Genomic DNA, 14,461 nt, shown 5'->3' with positions numbered 1-14,461 from the left:
GCAGGAAAAGGGGCTGAGCTGGACCCAAGGAAAGAAACAATAAATATACAAAAACACCCCTAAGCTAGACTAGCCTACTTTCAACAACAGCTAACTAACTAACCAAAAATGCAGTGGGTGGTCCGCCCAGTTCTAACTAGTGTATTTAACAAAGTTCACCTACGGGTAGTGTATGCCCATGGGCGACTTGTCTTGGTTTCCCCCTTTTCCCACCAGCAACAAACAAACACCATAACCAAAAACAATACTCACAGGTGATGACAAAGTGCTATGGAGGTGCTCAAACAAAAGAGAGGTTAAGATACAAAGCGAGAGTGAAACACAGAGACCTACAGACATGGCATTTACAGAGAGATTGAGCTCTAGAGCAAACAACTGATGGGGTTTTTAAACCAAGGGAAAGGAACTGTGATAGGGTAGGAAACAGGAGGAGGGGTGTCTTCTGATTTGATGATTGATTGTTGACTGACTGGGGAGTGATGATATTCACCTGTGAGGGGAGAAGGAGAGAAAAGAAACACACACAGGATACACACACAGGATACTTGTATCCGTAACACAAGTTTTCATAACAATCCGAAATCTGTATTTTTGGACACCGATTTTGCAGAGGTTTTAATTTTTATTTATTTTTTAAAAACACCCTTTATATAATCTTTATTTAACTAGGCAAGTCAGTTAAGAACACATTCTTATTTTCAATGACGGCCTAGGAACGATGGGTTAACTGCCTCGTTCAGGGGCAGAACGACAGATTTTCACCTTGTCAGCTCGGGGGATCCAATCTTTCAACCTTACAGTTAACGAGTCCAACGCAATAACGACCTGCCTCTCTCTCGTTGCACTCCACAACGAGACTGCCTGTAACTCGAATGCAGTAAGCCAAGGTAAGTTGCAAGCTAGCATTAAACTTATCTAATAAAAAACAATCAATCATTATCACTCGTTAACTACACATGGTTGATATTACTAGACATTATCTAGCGTGTCATGCGTTGCGTATAATCGGACTGAGCATACAGGTATCTGACTGAGCAGTCACTTTCGTGCGTTTTTGCCAGCAGCTCTTCGTTGTGCGTCAAGCATTGCGCTGTTTATGAGTTCAAGCATATCAACTCCCGAGATGAGGCTGGTGTAACCGAAGTGAAATGGCTGGCTAGTTAGCGCGCGCTAATAGTGTTTCAAACGCCACTCGCTCGCTCTGAAGTGGAGTGGTTGTTTCCCTTGCTCTGCATGGGTAACGCTGCTTCGAGGTTGGCTGTTGTCATTGTGTTCCTGGTTCGAGCCCAGGGAGGAGCTAGGAGAGGGACGGAAGCTATACTGTTACACTGGCAATACTAAAGTGCCTATAAGAACATCCAATAGTCAAAGGTTAATGAAATACAAATGGTATAGAGGGAAATAGTCCTATAATTCCTATAATAACTACAACCTAAACCGTCTTACCTGGGAATATTGAAGACTCATGTTAAAAGGAACCACCAGCTTTCATATGTTCTCATGTTCTGAGCAAGGAACTTAAACGTTAGCTTTCTTACATGGCGAATATTGCACTTTTACTTTCTCCAACACTTTGTTTTTGCATTATTTAAACCAAATTGAACATGTTTCATTATTTATTTGAGGCTACATTTATTTTATTGATGTATTATATTAAGTTAAAATAAGTGTTTATTCAGTGTTGTTGTAATTGTCATTATTACAAATAAATAAATATCATCTGATTAATCGGAATCGGCTTTTTTGGTCCTCCAATAAACGGCATCGGCGTTGAAAAATCATAATCGGTCGACCTCTAGTCCGAACCCACTTGCCGAGACTATAGTTTGTTAACAAGAAATTTGTGGAGTGGTTGAAAAATGAATTTTAATGACTCCAACCTTCCGACTTCAACAGTACAGTCGGCGCCATAAGTTTTGAATGACACAAATATACATTTTCACAAAGTCTGCTGTCTCAGTTTGTATGGTGGAAATTTGCATATACTCCAGAATGTTATGAAGTGATCAGATTAATTGCAATTATTTGCAAAGTCCCTCTTTGCCATGCAAATGAACTGAATCCCCCCAAAACAAGGAAACGTGTCGTCATCATTGCCTTGCACAAAAATGGCTTCACAGGCAAGGATATTGCTGCCAGTAAGATTGCACCTAAATCAACCATTTATTGGGATCGTCAAGAACTTCAAGGAGAGCGGTTCAATTGTTGTGAAGAAGGCTTTAGGGCGCCCAAGAAAGTCCAGCAAGCACCAGGACCGTCTCCTAAAGTTAATTCAGCTGTGGGGCCTGGGAACCACCAGTACAGAGCTTGCTCCGGAATGGCAGCAGGCAGGTGTGAGTGCATCTGCACGCACAGTGAGGCAAAGACTTTTGAAGGATGGCCTGGTGTCAAGAAGGGCAGCAAAGAATCCACTACTCTCCAGGAAAAACATCAGGACAAGACTGATATTCTGCACAAGGTACAAGGATTGGACTGCTGAGGACTGGAGTAAAGTCATTTTCTCTGACGAATCCCCTGTCCGGTTGTTTGGGGCATCCGGAAAAAAGCTTGTCCGGAGAAGACAAGGTGAGCGCTACTATCAGTCCTGTGTCATGCCAACAGTAAAGCTTCCTGAGACCATTCATGTGTGGGGTTGCTTTTCAGCCAAGGGAGTGGGCTCACTCACAATTTTGCCTAGGAACACAGCGATGAATTAAGAATGACACCAACACATCCTCCAAGAGCAACTTCTCCCAACCATCCAGGAACAGTTTCGTGACTCTCCTTGCCATAAGGCAAACGTGATAACTAAGTGGCTCGGGGAACAAAACATCAATATTTTGTGTCCATGGCCAGGATACTCCCCAGATGTAATCCCATTGAGAACTTGTGGTCAATCCTCAAGAGGCAGGTGGACAAACAAAAATCCACAAATCCTGACAAACTCCAAGCATTGATTATGCAAGAATTGGGCTGCCATCAGTCAGGATGTGGCCCAGAAGTTAATTGACAGCATGCCAGGGCAGTTTGCAAAGGTCTTGAAAAAGAAGGGTCAACACTGCAAATATTGACTCTTTGCATCAACTTCATGTAATTGTCAATAAAAGCCTTTGACACTCATGAAATGCTTGTAATTATACTTCAGTATTCCATAGTAACATCTGACAAAAATACACTTAAACAGCAAACTTTGTGGAAATTAATATTTGTCATTCTCAAGACTGGTCACATCTGAATATACCAGTTCCCGAAAGCCATCAGAGTCTGCAACACCACGAAGCAAGAGGCTCCATGAAGACCAAGGATCTCTCCAAACAGGTCAGGGACAATGTTGTGGAGAAGTACAGATCAGGGTTGAGTTATTAAAAAATATCCAACTTTGAACATCCCACGGAGCCCCATTTTTAAATCCATAAATAAATTGAAAGAATATGGCACCACAACGAACCTGGCAAGAGAGGGCCGCCCACTAAAACTCACGGACCAGGCAAGGAGGGCATTAATCGGAGAGGCAACAAAGAGACCAAAGATAACCCTGAAGGAACTGCAAAGCTCCACAGAGGATATTGGAGTATCTGTTCATAGGACCACTTTAAGCTGAACACTCAATAGAGCTGGGCTTTACAGGAGAGTGACCAGAAAAAAATGTGACCATTGCTAAAAGAGAAAAATAAGCAAACACCATCCTGTGGGGATGTTTTTCTTCGGCAGAGACTGGGAAACTGGGCAGAATTGAAGGATGGCGCTAAATACAGGGAAATTCTTGAGGAAAACCTGTTTTAGTCTTCAAGAGATTTGTGACTGGGACGGAGGTTCACCTTCCAGCAGGACAATGACCCTAAGCATACTACTAAAGCAACACTCTCGTGGTTTAAGGGGAAACATTTAAATGTCTTGGAATAGCCTAGTCAAAGCCCAGACCTCAATCCAATTGAGATTCTGTGGTATGACTTAAAGATTGCTGTACATCAGCCGAACCCATCCAACTTGAAGGAGCTGGAGCAGTTTTTGCCTTGAAGAATGGGCAACAATCCCAGTGGCTAGATGTGCCAAGCTTATAGAGAGACAAGAGACATGCAGCTGTAATTGCTGCAAAAGGTTGCCTCAAAGTATTGACTTTGGGGGGTGAATAGTTATGCATGCTCAAGTTTTCAGTTTTTTTTTGTCGTTTCTTGTTTGTTTCACAAGAGAAAATATTTTTAATCTTCAAAGTGGTAGGCATGTTGTGTAAATCCAATGATACAAACTCCCGAAAAATACATTTTAATTCCAGGTTGTAAGGCAATAAAATAGAAAAAATGCCAAGGGGGGTGAATACTTTCGCAAGCCACTGTAGATAGTGTGGTCTACACCTTATCATGAGATACTCTACCCTACGCAAGCAAAACCTCAAGACTTCCTTAGATACCGTGCACCAGTTGTTTACAAATATACAGTGGGGCAAAAAAGTATTTAGTCAGCCACCAATTGTGCAAGTTCTCCCACTTAAAAAGATGAGAGGCCTGTAATTTTCATCATAGGTACACTTCAACTATGACAGACAAAATGAGAAAAAAAATCCAGAAAATCACATTGTAGGATTTTTAATGAATTTATTTGCAAATTATGGTGGAAAATAAGTATTTGGTCAATAACAAAAGTTTATCTCAATACTTTGTTATATACCCTTTGTTGGCAATGACAGAGGTCAAACGTTTTCTGTAAGTCTTCACAAGGTTTTCACACACTGTTGCTGGTATTTTGGCCCATTCCTCCATGCAGATCTCCTCTAGAGCAGTGATGTTTTGGGGCTGTTGCTGGGCAACACAGACTTTCAACTCCCTCCAAAGATTTTCTATGGGGCTGAGATCTGGAGACTGGCAAGGCCACTCCAGGACCTTGAAATGCTTCTTACGAAGCCACTCCATGTGATAAATAATCTACATAATGACGTAATAACTTCGTCAATTCGTCAGTTTTTATTTTATTGGTCACAGCCATATAACCTAGATTGAAAATAGCATTGCTACAATATTTTTTTCGCTGGCCTAAAGTGGGCCACTGATTTGAATGATTGACTGGCCCGGAGGGTTTCCAGAAACTCCCCTGGCTGGCAGGCAGCCCTGTATGTCAAGCCCTGCCTATTTTTTCAGGGCTTCAGCCCCATCTTACCCTATTGAAAATGAATAATCAAAATGGAAGTGTACTTAATAGCTAAGGTATTGAATGTTGCCAGGCAGAAAGCAAGCAAATATGCTGACCATACACGCCAACAGTGGTAGGTATTGTTGATAAATGTTATTTGCCTGTCTGTCCCATTGACGTAAAGTTTCAAAACAATAGTTTTGAAAAAACACAATTCTAACCATTTTGGTCTGACATTATTGTCTCTGCTGAATTGCTGTGTGGGCAACTCTTCAGCGAGCGAGAACTTTTTTTTTTTGTCGCTTTAAAGGTCACGACATCTCCTTTTGCTCAGACATGTTGTTGTGACTATTTCAGGCGGTGATTTTGAGATGAATTGACTGGATTTCAGTCTTTCTCATCCTGACAGGGTTGCCAGAGTTCAAAGCATTCACTCAACCCATACAATCTCACTGTTGCTTTTAGTAACACTTGCGCAAAGAACGTTTGTATTGTTTGTTTGCTGGAGAAAACAAGGTCGTGTTCATTAGGGCTTGCAATGGAAAATGTTTTAACGTTTTGCAACCGAACAAAAATAAGCATTCCTTAGCTGGTTTTCCTCTGTTTGGTGCCTAATGAATAATCCAGGGTGCCAGTTGTGCTGAGCGTTGACTGGCAGGTGAGGGGTTAGTTTTGCATAGACAATGGGTTTTAATTGAAAGAACTCTGTTTGCATAGTCTGGCAATTCATGTCACAACAAAAAGATCAGGCATTGTGGTCCTTTACATCCAGTGACTAAAAGAGCCCTAAGTGAAACTAAACCAGGTTTCTTTTGAATGTGTTGTGGCTCATGTCAACGGTGTTACCAAAGAGAAATGCGTCAATGGGGTAACCAAAGAGAAACATGCTAGTTTGAACTGGATTATGTTAATTTGGGAGTGAACACTACTGCCATCCATTGGCTAAATGGTCTGTTCAATTCAATAAACATTCTGTCTTGGAGTGTATCAATGAATAACATTGTAACCTCTACCCCCTCTTTACCCACAGAAGTTAAGGAGCTGGTCCTGGATGTTGAGGAGGTCATCGTGCCCCTGTTGTCCAGCCCTGTGCCCAGCCCCAGGAACGACAGACCCCTTTCTCCACTATTCCAGCGCTCTGTGTCGGAGGACTCAGCAGGATCCTCTGCCTCGGCCTTGGAGCACGCCAAAATCCGGTAAGGAGGGGCAGTGTGGTTGGAGTAGAGGGGGGTACAAAGTGATATTGAGGTGTCTGTATGCAAGATGGACAGAATAAGGTAGAGCAGGGTAGAAAAAAAGCCAAATTAGATTCCAATAAGAGGCAGAGAGAGTAAGCCTGAAATTCTAGCCATTCTCCGAGAGTGTGTGAGGGAGAGGGTCACACTAGTGAGAAGGAGAGACTATCAAATAGAAGCCATTAGAGAGCGAGAAAATGACTGTTTCAGACATGGTGTGTGTGAGGCGGTGGCGAGTAAGAACTGTGTGTGTGGTTAACAGTGGCTGGGTTGCGAGGCGTGTGTGTATGGGTGTTTGTGCACCCTATAAAACGAGTCTGAGTAGAGAGGGAGGTAGAGTGTGTGTGTTGAGAGAGCGAGAAACAAGCAAAGAAAATAGGGTATTTTTCAGGGAGAGGGTGGGAGGTGGGGAGGGAGGAGGATGTGTGCTTGCACGCTCGAGTGAGCCACCGCGGTGAGGAGAGAGGACGTGGAAGGGGGAAGCGTGCAGGGAAGGTAAGTGAGGGAGGTAGAGAGGCTGGTGGGGGGAGGGGAACGAGCAGCAAAAATAATTGAGTGCCGGGGATTGTGGGTAGCGGGGAAAAGCAGGCTGGGTAAAGAGGTCTCAGGGCCCTCGGCGGTAACCTGGCAGCTTGCAGACTGCAGGGCTGCTACTGTAATTAGTAAAGGGAGGGGGTGGGGGAGAGATGGGAAAGGGGTGGGCTTTTTCTTTCTAGTCCCAATTAGCAGAGATTGTGCTCCCGCTAATGTACAGCACAGAGGCCCCGGCAACATGTGGAGGGAGGCAGGAAGTCACACGCATATACTCACATGCATACTTTTTAGCTGCTGACAAAAAAAGGCTCTGGGTGTGTTTGGTACCTGAGCACTTCAAATGGCTCTACTATACTATGAAACTGCATGGTGTGCTGAAAATAAATGAATAGGTGACTGTAATGAAGACTGAATTCTACACTGTTAAACAGTTAACCTATACTGAGAAAAATATAAACGCAAAATGTAAAGTGTATGTCCCATGTTTCATGAGCTGGAATTAAAGATCCCAGAAATGTTCCATACCTACAAAAAGCTTATTTGTCAAAAATGTTGTGCTCAAATGTGTTTACATCCCTGTTAGTGAGCATTTCTCATTTGCCAAGATAATCCATCCACCTGACAGGTGTGGCATATCAAGAAGCTCATTAAAGAGCATATTCATATCACAGGTGCACCTTGTGCTGGGGACAATAAATGGCCACTCTAAAATGAAATGTGTAGTTTTGTCATACAACACAATGCCACAGATGTCTCAAGCTTTGAGGGAGCTTGCAATTGGCATGCTGACTGCAGGAATGTCCACCAGAGCTGTTGCCAGATAATTGAATGTTAATTTCTCTACCATAAGCCATCTCCAACATCGTTTTAGATAATTAGGCCGTACATACAACCGCAGACCACGTGTAACCACTCCAGCCCAGGACCTCCACATCTGGCTTCTTCACCTGCATCATCGACTGAGACCAGACAGCTGATTAAACTCAAGAGTATTTCTGTCTTTAATCAAGCACTTTTGTCACGAAAACGTATTCTGATTGGCTGGGCCTGGCTCCCAAGTGGGTGGGCTTATACCCTCTCAGGCCCACCCATGCAACCTGCATAGTCATGTGAAATCCATAGATAAGGGCATCATTTATTTATTTCAGTTGACTGATTTCCTTATATGAGCTGTAAAATTGTTGAAATTGTTACGTGTTGCGGTTTATATATTTGTTCAGTATAAATGAAATCCATCTGACATGACCCTTTTATTCTAACTGCCTACTAGGGCCATGTCTTTGTCGGTGTCTGAGTGTGTGTGTGTGTGTTCAGCACTATGCACAAGCAGCCAATCCCTTAATACCCGACTCAAAAATGTTGCTGTCGATCAATGGGTTAGGCGGCTTTGTGGATTCTGTTAGACGGCTTCTTGGATTTGGAATAAAATGCAGCATTCTCAGGGGACATCATTACCAACCTGGTTTTTCCAAAACAAATATCTGAAATATTTACTGTATCCCTGATACCTTTTTTGATTCTTTTTGTTGTTGTTGTAGCTGTCAGCATTTACCTCATGTTGGGAGTGTATCCGATTGAAAGCAATGTGGCTGCGCAGGTCTCTGTATGGATGTTGTCAAACGATACTGTCTTATAGGTGTTTTTAACCAATGTTGGTATGTAGATGGAGCTTGATTTCAGCGCAGTGTTTCTCAACCATTAGGTCTGTTTAGGCGGGATGACCCACCCCCCCCCACCCTCCCTGAGTTTTTTTTATTTTATTTGTATTATTATTAACCTATCCACCACCCCCCCTCTTCGGAGGACATATCTTTTTAGTTTTTTTTTTACAGCCTTTCTGCTACATATATATCCATGTTACATACCCATGTTACATACCCATGTTACATACCCATTTTATGTACATGGTAGTTTTATATACAGCACAAACCTGTTTCCTAACCCCTGTTTCTCCCATGTTTCCCCAGTGAAAAGCTGTGTGCCTTCTGCTACAGTGGGGAGAAGAGTTTCCTGGGCCAGGGCGACCTGATGGTGTTCGGCCCCACGCCCGGCTACGTGCCGCTGCACATCCGCAACCGCCGCGGAAGCTCGGAGAAAGACGACGACTACCACGAGGACGACTTCCAAGACGACGACCACGACACCAAGAGCCCGGGGCAGCGCGACAGCGGGAGGGGACTTAAAAAGTAAGTTGCCTTAAATATTGACGTAACGTAGTTGGATTTATGACATCTTGGGTAACTCAGAGTTGTTGGGTTGGTTTACAATGGCCATTCAGCTAGCAGTGGCAATTTCACACTTGCGATTTCATTGTGATGGTGGTGTTTATGATATATTAACTTGGCAATGTCGATTATTTTAGCGGTATTGAGTCTCTTGGAGTCATGTTGAATCTCTCAAGTTCCCATTCACCAGTATTGACCCAAGAGTAGCACGTTTTTTGGGGAAATGGTGTCAGTACATTCTATCTAGTCTAGGATGTCATTGGGCCCTAGACACGTCTTAATTTTGAGCTGGGAGGGGAACAGAAATGGCTGCTTGACTCTGTAGACCTAATGACTGTTTTTGGGCTACTGAGACTCTTTGATTTCACCATTGGCATTGATTTTGCTGGAGAGAAAATGACAGCTGAAATTATACCTGGGAAAGTGGGTCTACTTTTCTCCAGAATTGAGTGGGATGGTTGGGGGGTAGATGCACACATGTTGGCTGCTGTCCAATGTTACCAGGATGTGCTGTGTAATAACCTTGATGACCTTTGAACCCTGGTAAGTGGTCAAAGCTAAACTGGCAGACGTCTAATTACAGTGCCTTCGGAAAGTATTCAGATCCCTTGACTTTTTCCACATTTTGTTACATTTAATCAATTAATTAGAATAAGGCTATAAAGTATTTTTTCTATCTATACACAATACCCCACAATGACAAAGCAAAAACAGGTTTTCAGAAATGTTATTTAATTTATTACAAATAAACTGAAATTACACATTTACTTAAGTATTCAGACCCTTTACTAAGTACTTTGAAGCACCTTTTGGCAGCGATTACGGCATCGAGTCTTCTTGGGTATGACTCTACAAGCTTGCCACACCCGTATTTGGGGAGTTTCTCCCATGCTTCTCTGCAGATCCTCTCAAACTCTGTCAGGTTTGATGGGGATCGTTGCTGCACAGCTATTTTCAGGTCTCCAGAGATTTCAAATAAAAATCGACTAACATTTTATTGGTCACATATTTAGCAGATGTTATTGCGGGTGTAGTGAAATGCTTGTGTTCCTAGCTCCAACAGTGCAGTAGTATCTAACAATGCACACATCTAAAAGAATGGAATTAAGAAATGTATAAATTAGATCAAGCAATGTCGTAGTTGCATTGACTAGAATATAGTATATACATATGAGATGAGTAAAGCAGTATGTAAAAATTATTAAAGTGGCCAGTGATTTCAAGTCAATGTATATAGGGCAGCAGCCTCTAAGAAGCAGGGTTGCGTAACTGGGTGGAAGCTGGTTAGTGATGGCTATTTAACAGTCTGATGGCCTTGAGAAGGAAGCTGTTTTTCAGTCTTGGTCCCAGCTTTGATGCACCAGTACTGACCTTGCCTTCTGGATGAACAGGCCATGGCTTGGGTGGTCGATGTCCTTGATGATTTTCCTGTGACATCGGGTGCTGTAGGTGTCCTGGAGGGCAGGTAGTTTACCCCCGGCGATGCGTTGGGCAGACCACACCACCTCTGGAGAGCCCTGTGGTTGCGGGCGGCGCAGGTGCCGTACCAGGTGGGGACACAGCTAGACAGGATGCTCTCAATTGTGCGTCTGTAAAACTTTTAGGGGCCAAGACTAATTTATTCAGCCTCCTGAGGTTGAAGAGGTGCTGTTGCACCTTTTTCACCATTGTCTCTGTTGGTTGACCATTTCAGATCATCAGTGATGTGTACGCAGAGAAACTTGAAGTGTTCCACCTTCTCCACAGTGGTCCCATTGATGTGACTTAAGGGCGTGCTCCCTCTGCTGTTTCCTGAAGTCCACAATCATCTCCTTTGTTTTGTTGACGTTGAGTGAGGTTATTTTCGTGGCACCACTGTCCCAGGGCCCTCCCATCCTCCCTGTAGGCTGTCTTGTCATTGTTGGTAATCAGGCCTACTACTGTTGTCGCCTGCAAACTTGATGATTGAGTTGTAGGTGAGCATGGCCACGCAGTCATGGGTGAACAGGGAGTACAGGCGGGGGCTGAGCACGCACCCTTGTGGGGCCCCTGTGTTGAGGATCAGTGAAGTGGTGTTTCCTACCTTCACCACCTGGGGGCAGCCCTTCAGGACCCAGTTGCACATGGTGGGGTTCAGACCCAGGGCCCCGAGCTTAATGATGGGCTTGGATAGTACTATGGTGTTGATGCTGATCTATAGTCAATGAACAGCATTCTTACTTGGGTATTCCTCCAGATAGGAAAGGGCAGTGTGCAGTGCGATGGCGATTGCAAAGACTGTTGTTCTATTGGGGCGATAAGCAAATTTAAGTGTGTCTAGGGTGTCCGGTAAGGTAGAGGTCTCTCATAGCACTTCATGATGACAGAAGTGAGTGCTATGGGGTGATAGTCATTGAGTTCAGTTTGCTTTCTTGGATACAGGAACAATGGTGGACATCTTGAAGCAAGTGGGGACAGCAGTCTGGGATAGGGAGAGTTTGAATATGTTCGAAAACACGCCAGCCAGCTGGTGTGCGCATGCTCTGAGGACGCGGCTAGGGATGCCGCCTGGGCCAGCAGCCTTGCAAAGGGTTAAAACACTTAAATGTCTTACTCACATGGGCCATGGAGAAGGAGAGCCCACAGTCCTTGGTAGCGGGCCACGTCGGTGGCACTGTGTTATCCTCAAAGCGGACAGAGGTGTTTAGCTTTCAGGCCAAAGAGTTATATCTTGGTGTCATCAGTCCAGAGAATCTAGTTTCTCATGGTCTGAGAGTATTTAGGTGCATTTTGGCAAACTCCATCGGCCTGTCGTGCCTTTTACTGAGGAGTTGCTTTCGTCTGGCCACTCTGCAATAAAGGCCTGAGTTGGTGGAGTGCTGCAGAGATGGTTGTTCTTCTGGAAGGTTCTTCTATCAGGTTCTTTGTGTCACGTGTGCTCCCTCTCCGACCTCTAGGTCACCAGGCTGCTCGTTATGGTGCACACCTGTCACCATCGTTACTCTCACCTGGACTCTATCACTTCCCTGATTACCTCCCCTATATATGTCACTCCATTTGGTTACTTCCCCAGGCGTCATTGTTTCTGTGCCATGTCTGTGTGTTCGTGGTTTCTTGTTTTGTTTTATGTTACGTTTATTTATTAAAACACTCACTCCCTGAACTTGCCTCCTGACGTTCACACCGTTACACTTGGTCACCTCACCTCCCCAGGCGGCCAGCTCTAGGAAGAGTCTTGATGGTTACAAACTTCTTCCATTTAAGAATGATGGAGGCCACTTGGGGGCCTTCAATGCTGCAGAAATGTTTTTGTACACTTCCCCAGATCTGTGCCTCGACACAATCCTGTCTCGGAGCTCCACGGAAAATTATTTCGACCTCATGGCTTGGTTTTTGCACTGTCAACTGTGGGACATTTTTATATGGATGTATGTGCCTTTCCAAATGATGTCCAAACAGGATGTACCTGAGCTCAATTTCAAGTCTCATAGCAAAATGCCTGAATACTTATGTAAATATATTTTTTATTATTAAAATAATTCCTCAGCAATCTACACAAATGACCCCATAATGACAGTGAGAACAGGTTTTTCAAAACGTTTGCGTATGTATGTATGTATGTTTATATATGTGTATGTGTATATATATATATATATATATAATATACTGCTCAAAAAAATAAAGGGAACACTAAAATAACACATCCTAGATCTGAATGAATGAAATATTCTTATTAAATACTTTTTTATTTACATAGTTGAATGTGCTGAGAACACAATCACACAAAAATGATCAATGGAAATCAAATGTATCAACCCATGGAGGTCTGGATTTGGAGTCACACTCAAAATTAAAGTGGAAAACCACACTACAGGCTGATCCAACTTTGATGTAATGTCCTTAAAACAAGTCAAAATGAGGCTCAGTAGTGTGTGTGTGTGGTGCACTTATTAGAAAATAGAAGAAGTTCAAGATGATGGTCAATCACCCTCGGTCTGGTGCCCCATGCAAGATCTCACCTCATGGGGCATCAATGATCATGAGGAAGGTGAGGGATCAGCCCCGAACTACACGGCAGGACCTGGTCAATGACTTGAAGAGAGCTGGGACCACAGTCTCAAAGAAAACCATTAGTAACACACTACGCCGTCATGGATTAAAATCCTGCAGCGCCAGCAAGTTCCCCCTGCTCAAGCCAGCGCATGTCCAGGCCAGTCTGAAGTTTGCCAATGACCATCTGGATGATCCAGAGGAGGAATGGGAGAAGGTCATGTGGTCTGATGAGACAAAAATAGAGCTTTTGGTCTAAACTCCACTCGCAGTGTTTGGAGGAAGAAGAAGGATGAGTACAACCCCAAGAACACCATCCCAACCGTGAAGCATGGAGGTGGAAACATCATTATTTTGGGATGCTTTTCTACAAAGGGGACAGGACGACTGCACCGTATTGAGGGGAGGATGGATGGGGCCATGAATCGCGAGATCTTGGCCAACAATCTCCTTCCCTCAGTAAGAACATTGAAGATGGGTCGTGGCTGGGTCTTCCAGCATGACAACGACCCAAAACACACAGCCAGGGCAACTAAGGAGTGGCTCCGTAAGAAGCATCTCAAGGTCCTGGAGTGGCCTAGCCAGTCTCCAGACCTGAATCCAATAGGAAATCTTTGGAGGGAGCTGAAAATCCGTATTGCCCAGCAACAGCCCCGAAACCTGAAGGATCAGGAGAAGGTCTGTATGGAGGAGTGGGCCAAAATCCCTGCTGCAGTGTGTGTAAACCTGGTCAAGAACTACAGGAAACGTATGATCTCTGTAATTGCAAACAAAGGTTTCTGTTCTGCTTTTCTGATGTATCAAATACTTATGTCATGCAATAAAATGCAAATTAACTACTTAAAAATCATACAATGTGGTTTTCTGCATTTTTGTTTTCGATTCCGTCTCTCACAGTTGAAGTGTACCTATGATAAAATTACAGACTTCTACATGCTTTGTAAGTAGGAAACACTGCAGATTTTGCAGGTTATCAAATACTTGTTCTCCCCACTGTAAATGCTTGAATTCAAGTAAGACATCTCTCGACATGAACTGTTCAGAGGAGATGTGAATCCGGCCTTCTTGGTCAAATTGCTGCAAAGAATACACTACTAAAGGACACCAATAAGAAGAAGAGACTTGCTTGGGCCAAGAAACATGAGCAATGTACATTAGACTGGTGGAAATCTGTCCTTTGGTCTAATGAGCCCAAATTTGAGATTTTTGCTTCCAACTGTGCTGTCTTTGTGAGACTCAGAGTAGGTGAATGATAATCCCCACGTGTGGTTCCCAACGTGAAGCATGAAGGTGGTGGTGCTTTGCTGGTGACACTGTTGGTGATTTTTTTTAGAATTCAAGGCACACTTAACCAGC

At 43.7% G+C, this 14,461-nt stretch overlaps 1 protein-coding gene across 1 annotated transcript in view; it reads left to right on the top strand.

Annotated features, from left to right (window-relative positions):
• The window catches only part of LOC112232703 (histone-lysine N-methyltransferase 2C-like), a 301,309-nt gene that overhangs the window by 114,079 nt on the left and 172,769 nt on the right, over positions 1–14,461 (top strand). Inside the window, exons 4-5 of the mRNA XM_042298636.1 lie at positions 6,134–6,299; positions 8,840–9,058. Coding sequence (XP_042154570.1) covers positions 6,134–6,299; positions 8,840–9,058 — 385 coding nt within the window. The remainder of the gene's footprint in view (positions 1–6,133; positions 6,300–8,839; positions 9,059–14,461) is intronic.

Source organism: Oncorhynchus tshawytscha, linkage group LG16, assembly GCF_018296145.1.
Source record: "Oncorhynchus tshawytscha isolate Ot180627B linkage group LG16, Otsh_v2.0, whole genome shotgun sequence".
NCBI classification, from domain to species: domain Eukaryota; kingdom Metazoa; phylum Chordata; class Actinopteri; order Salmoniformes; family Salmonidae; genus Oncorhynchus; species Oncorhynchus tshawytscha.
The sequence above is the reverse complement of the archived record's forward strand: the minus strand, read 5'-3'. Positions and strand labels throughout refer to the sequence as shown.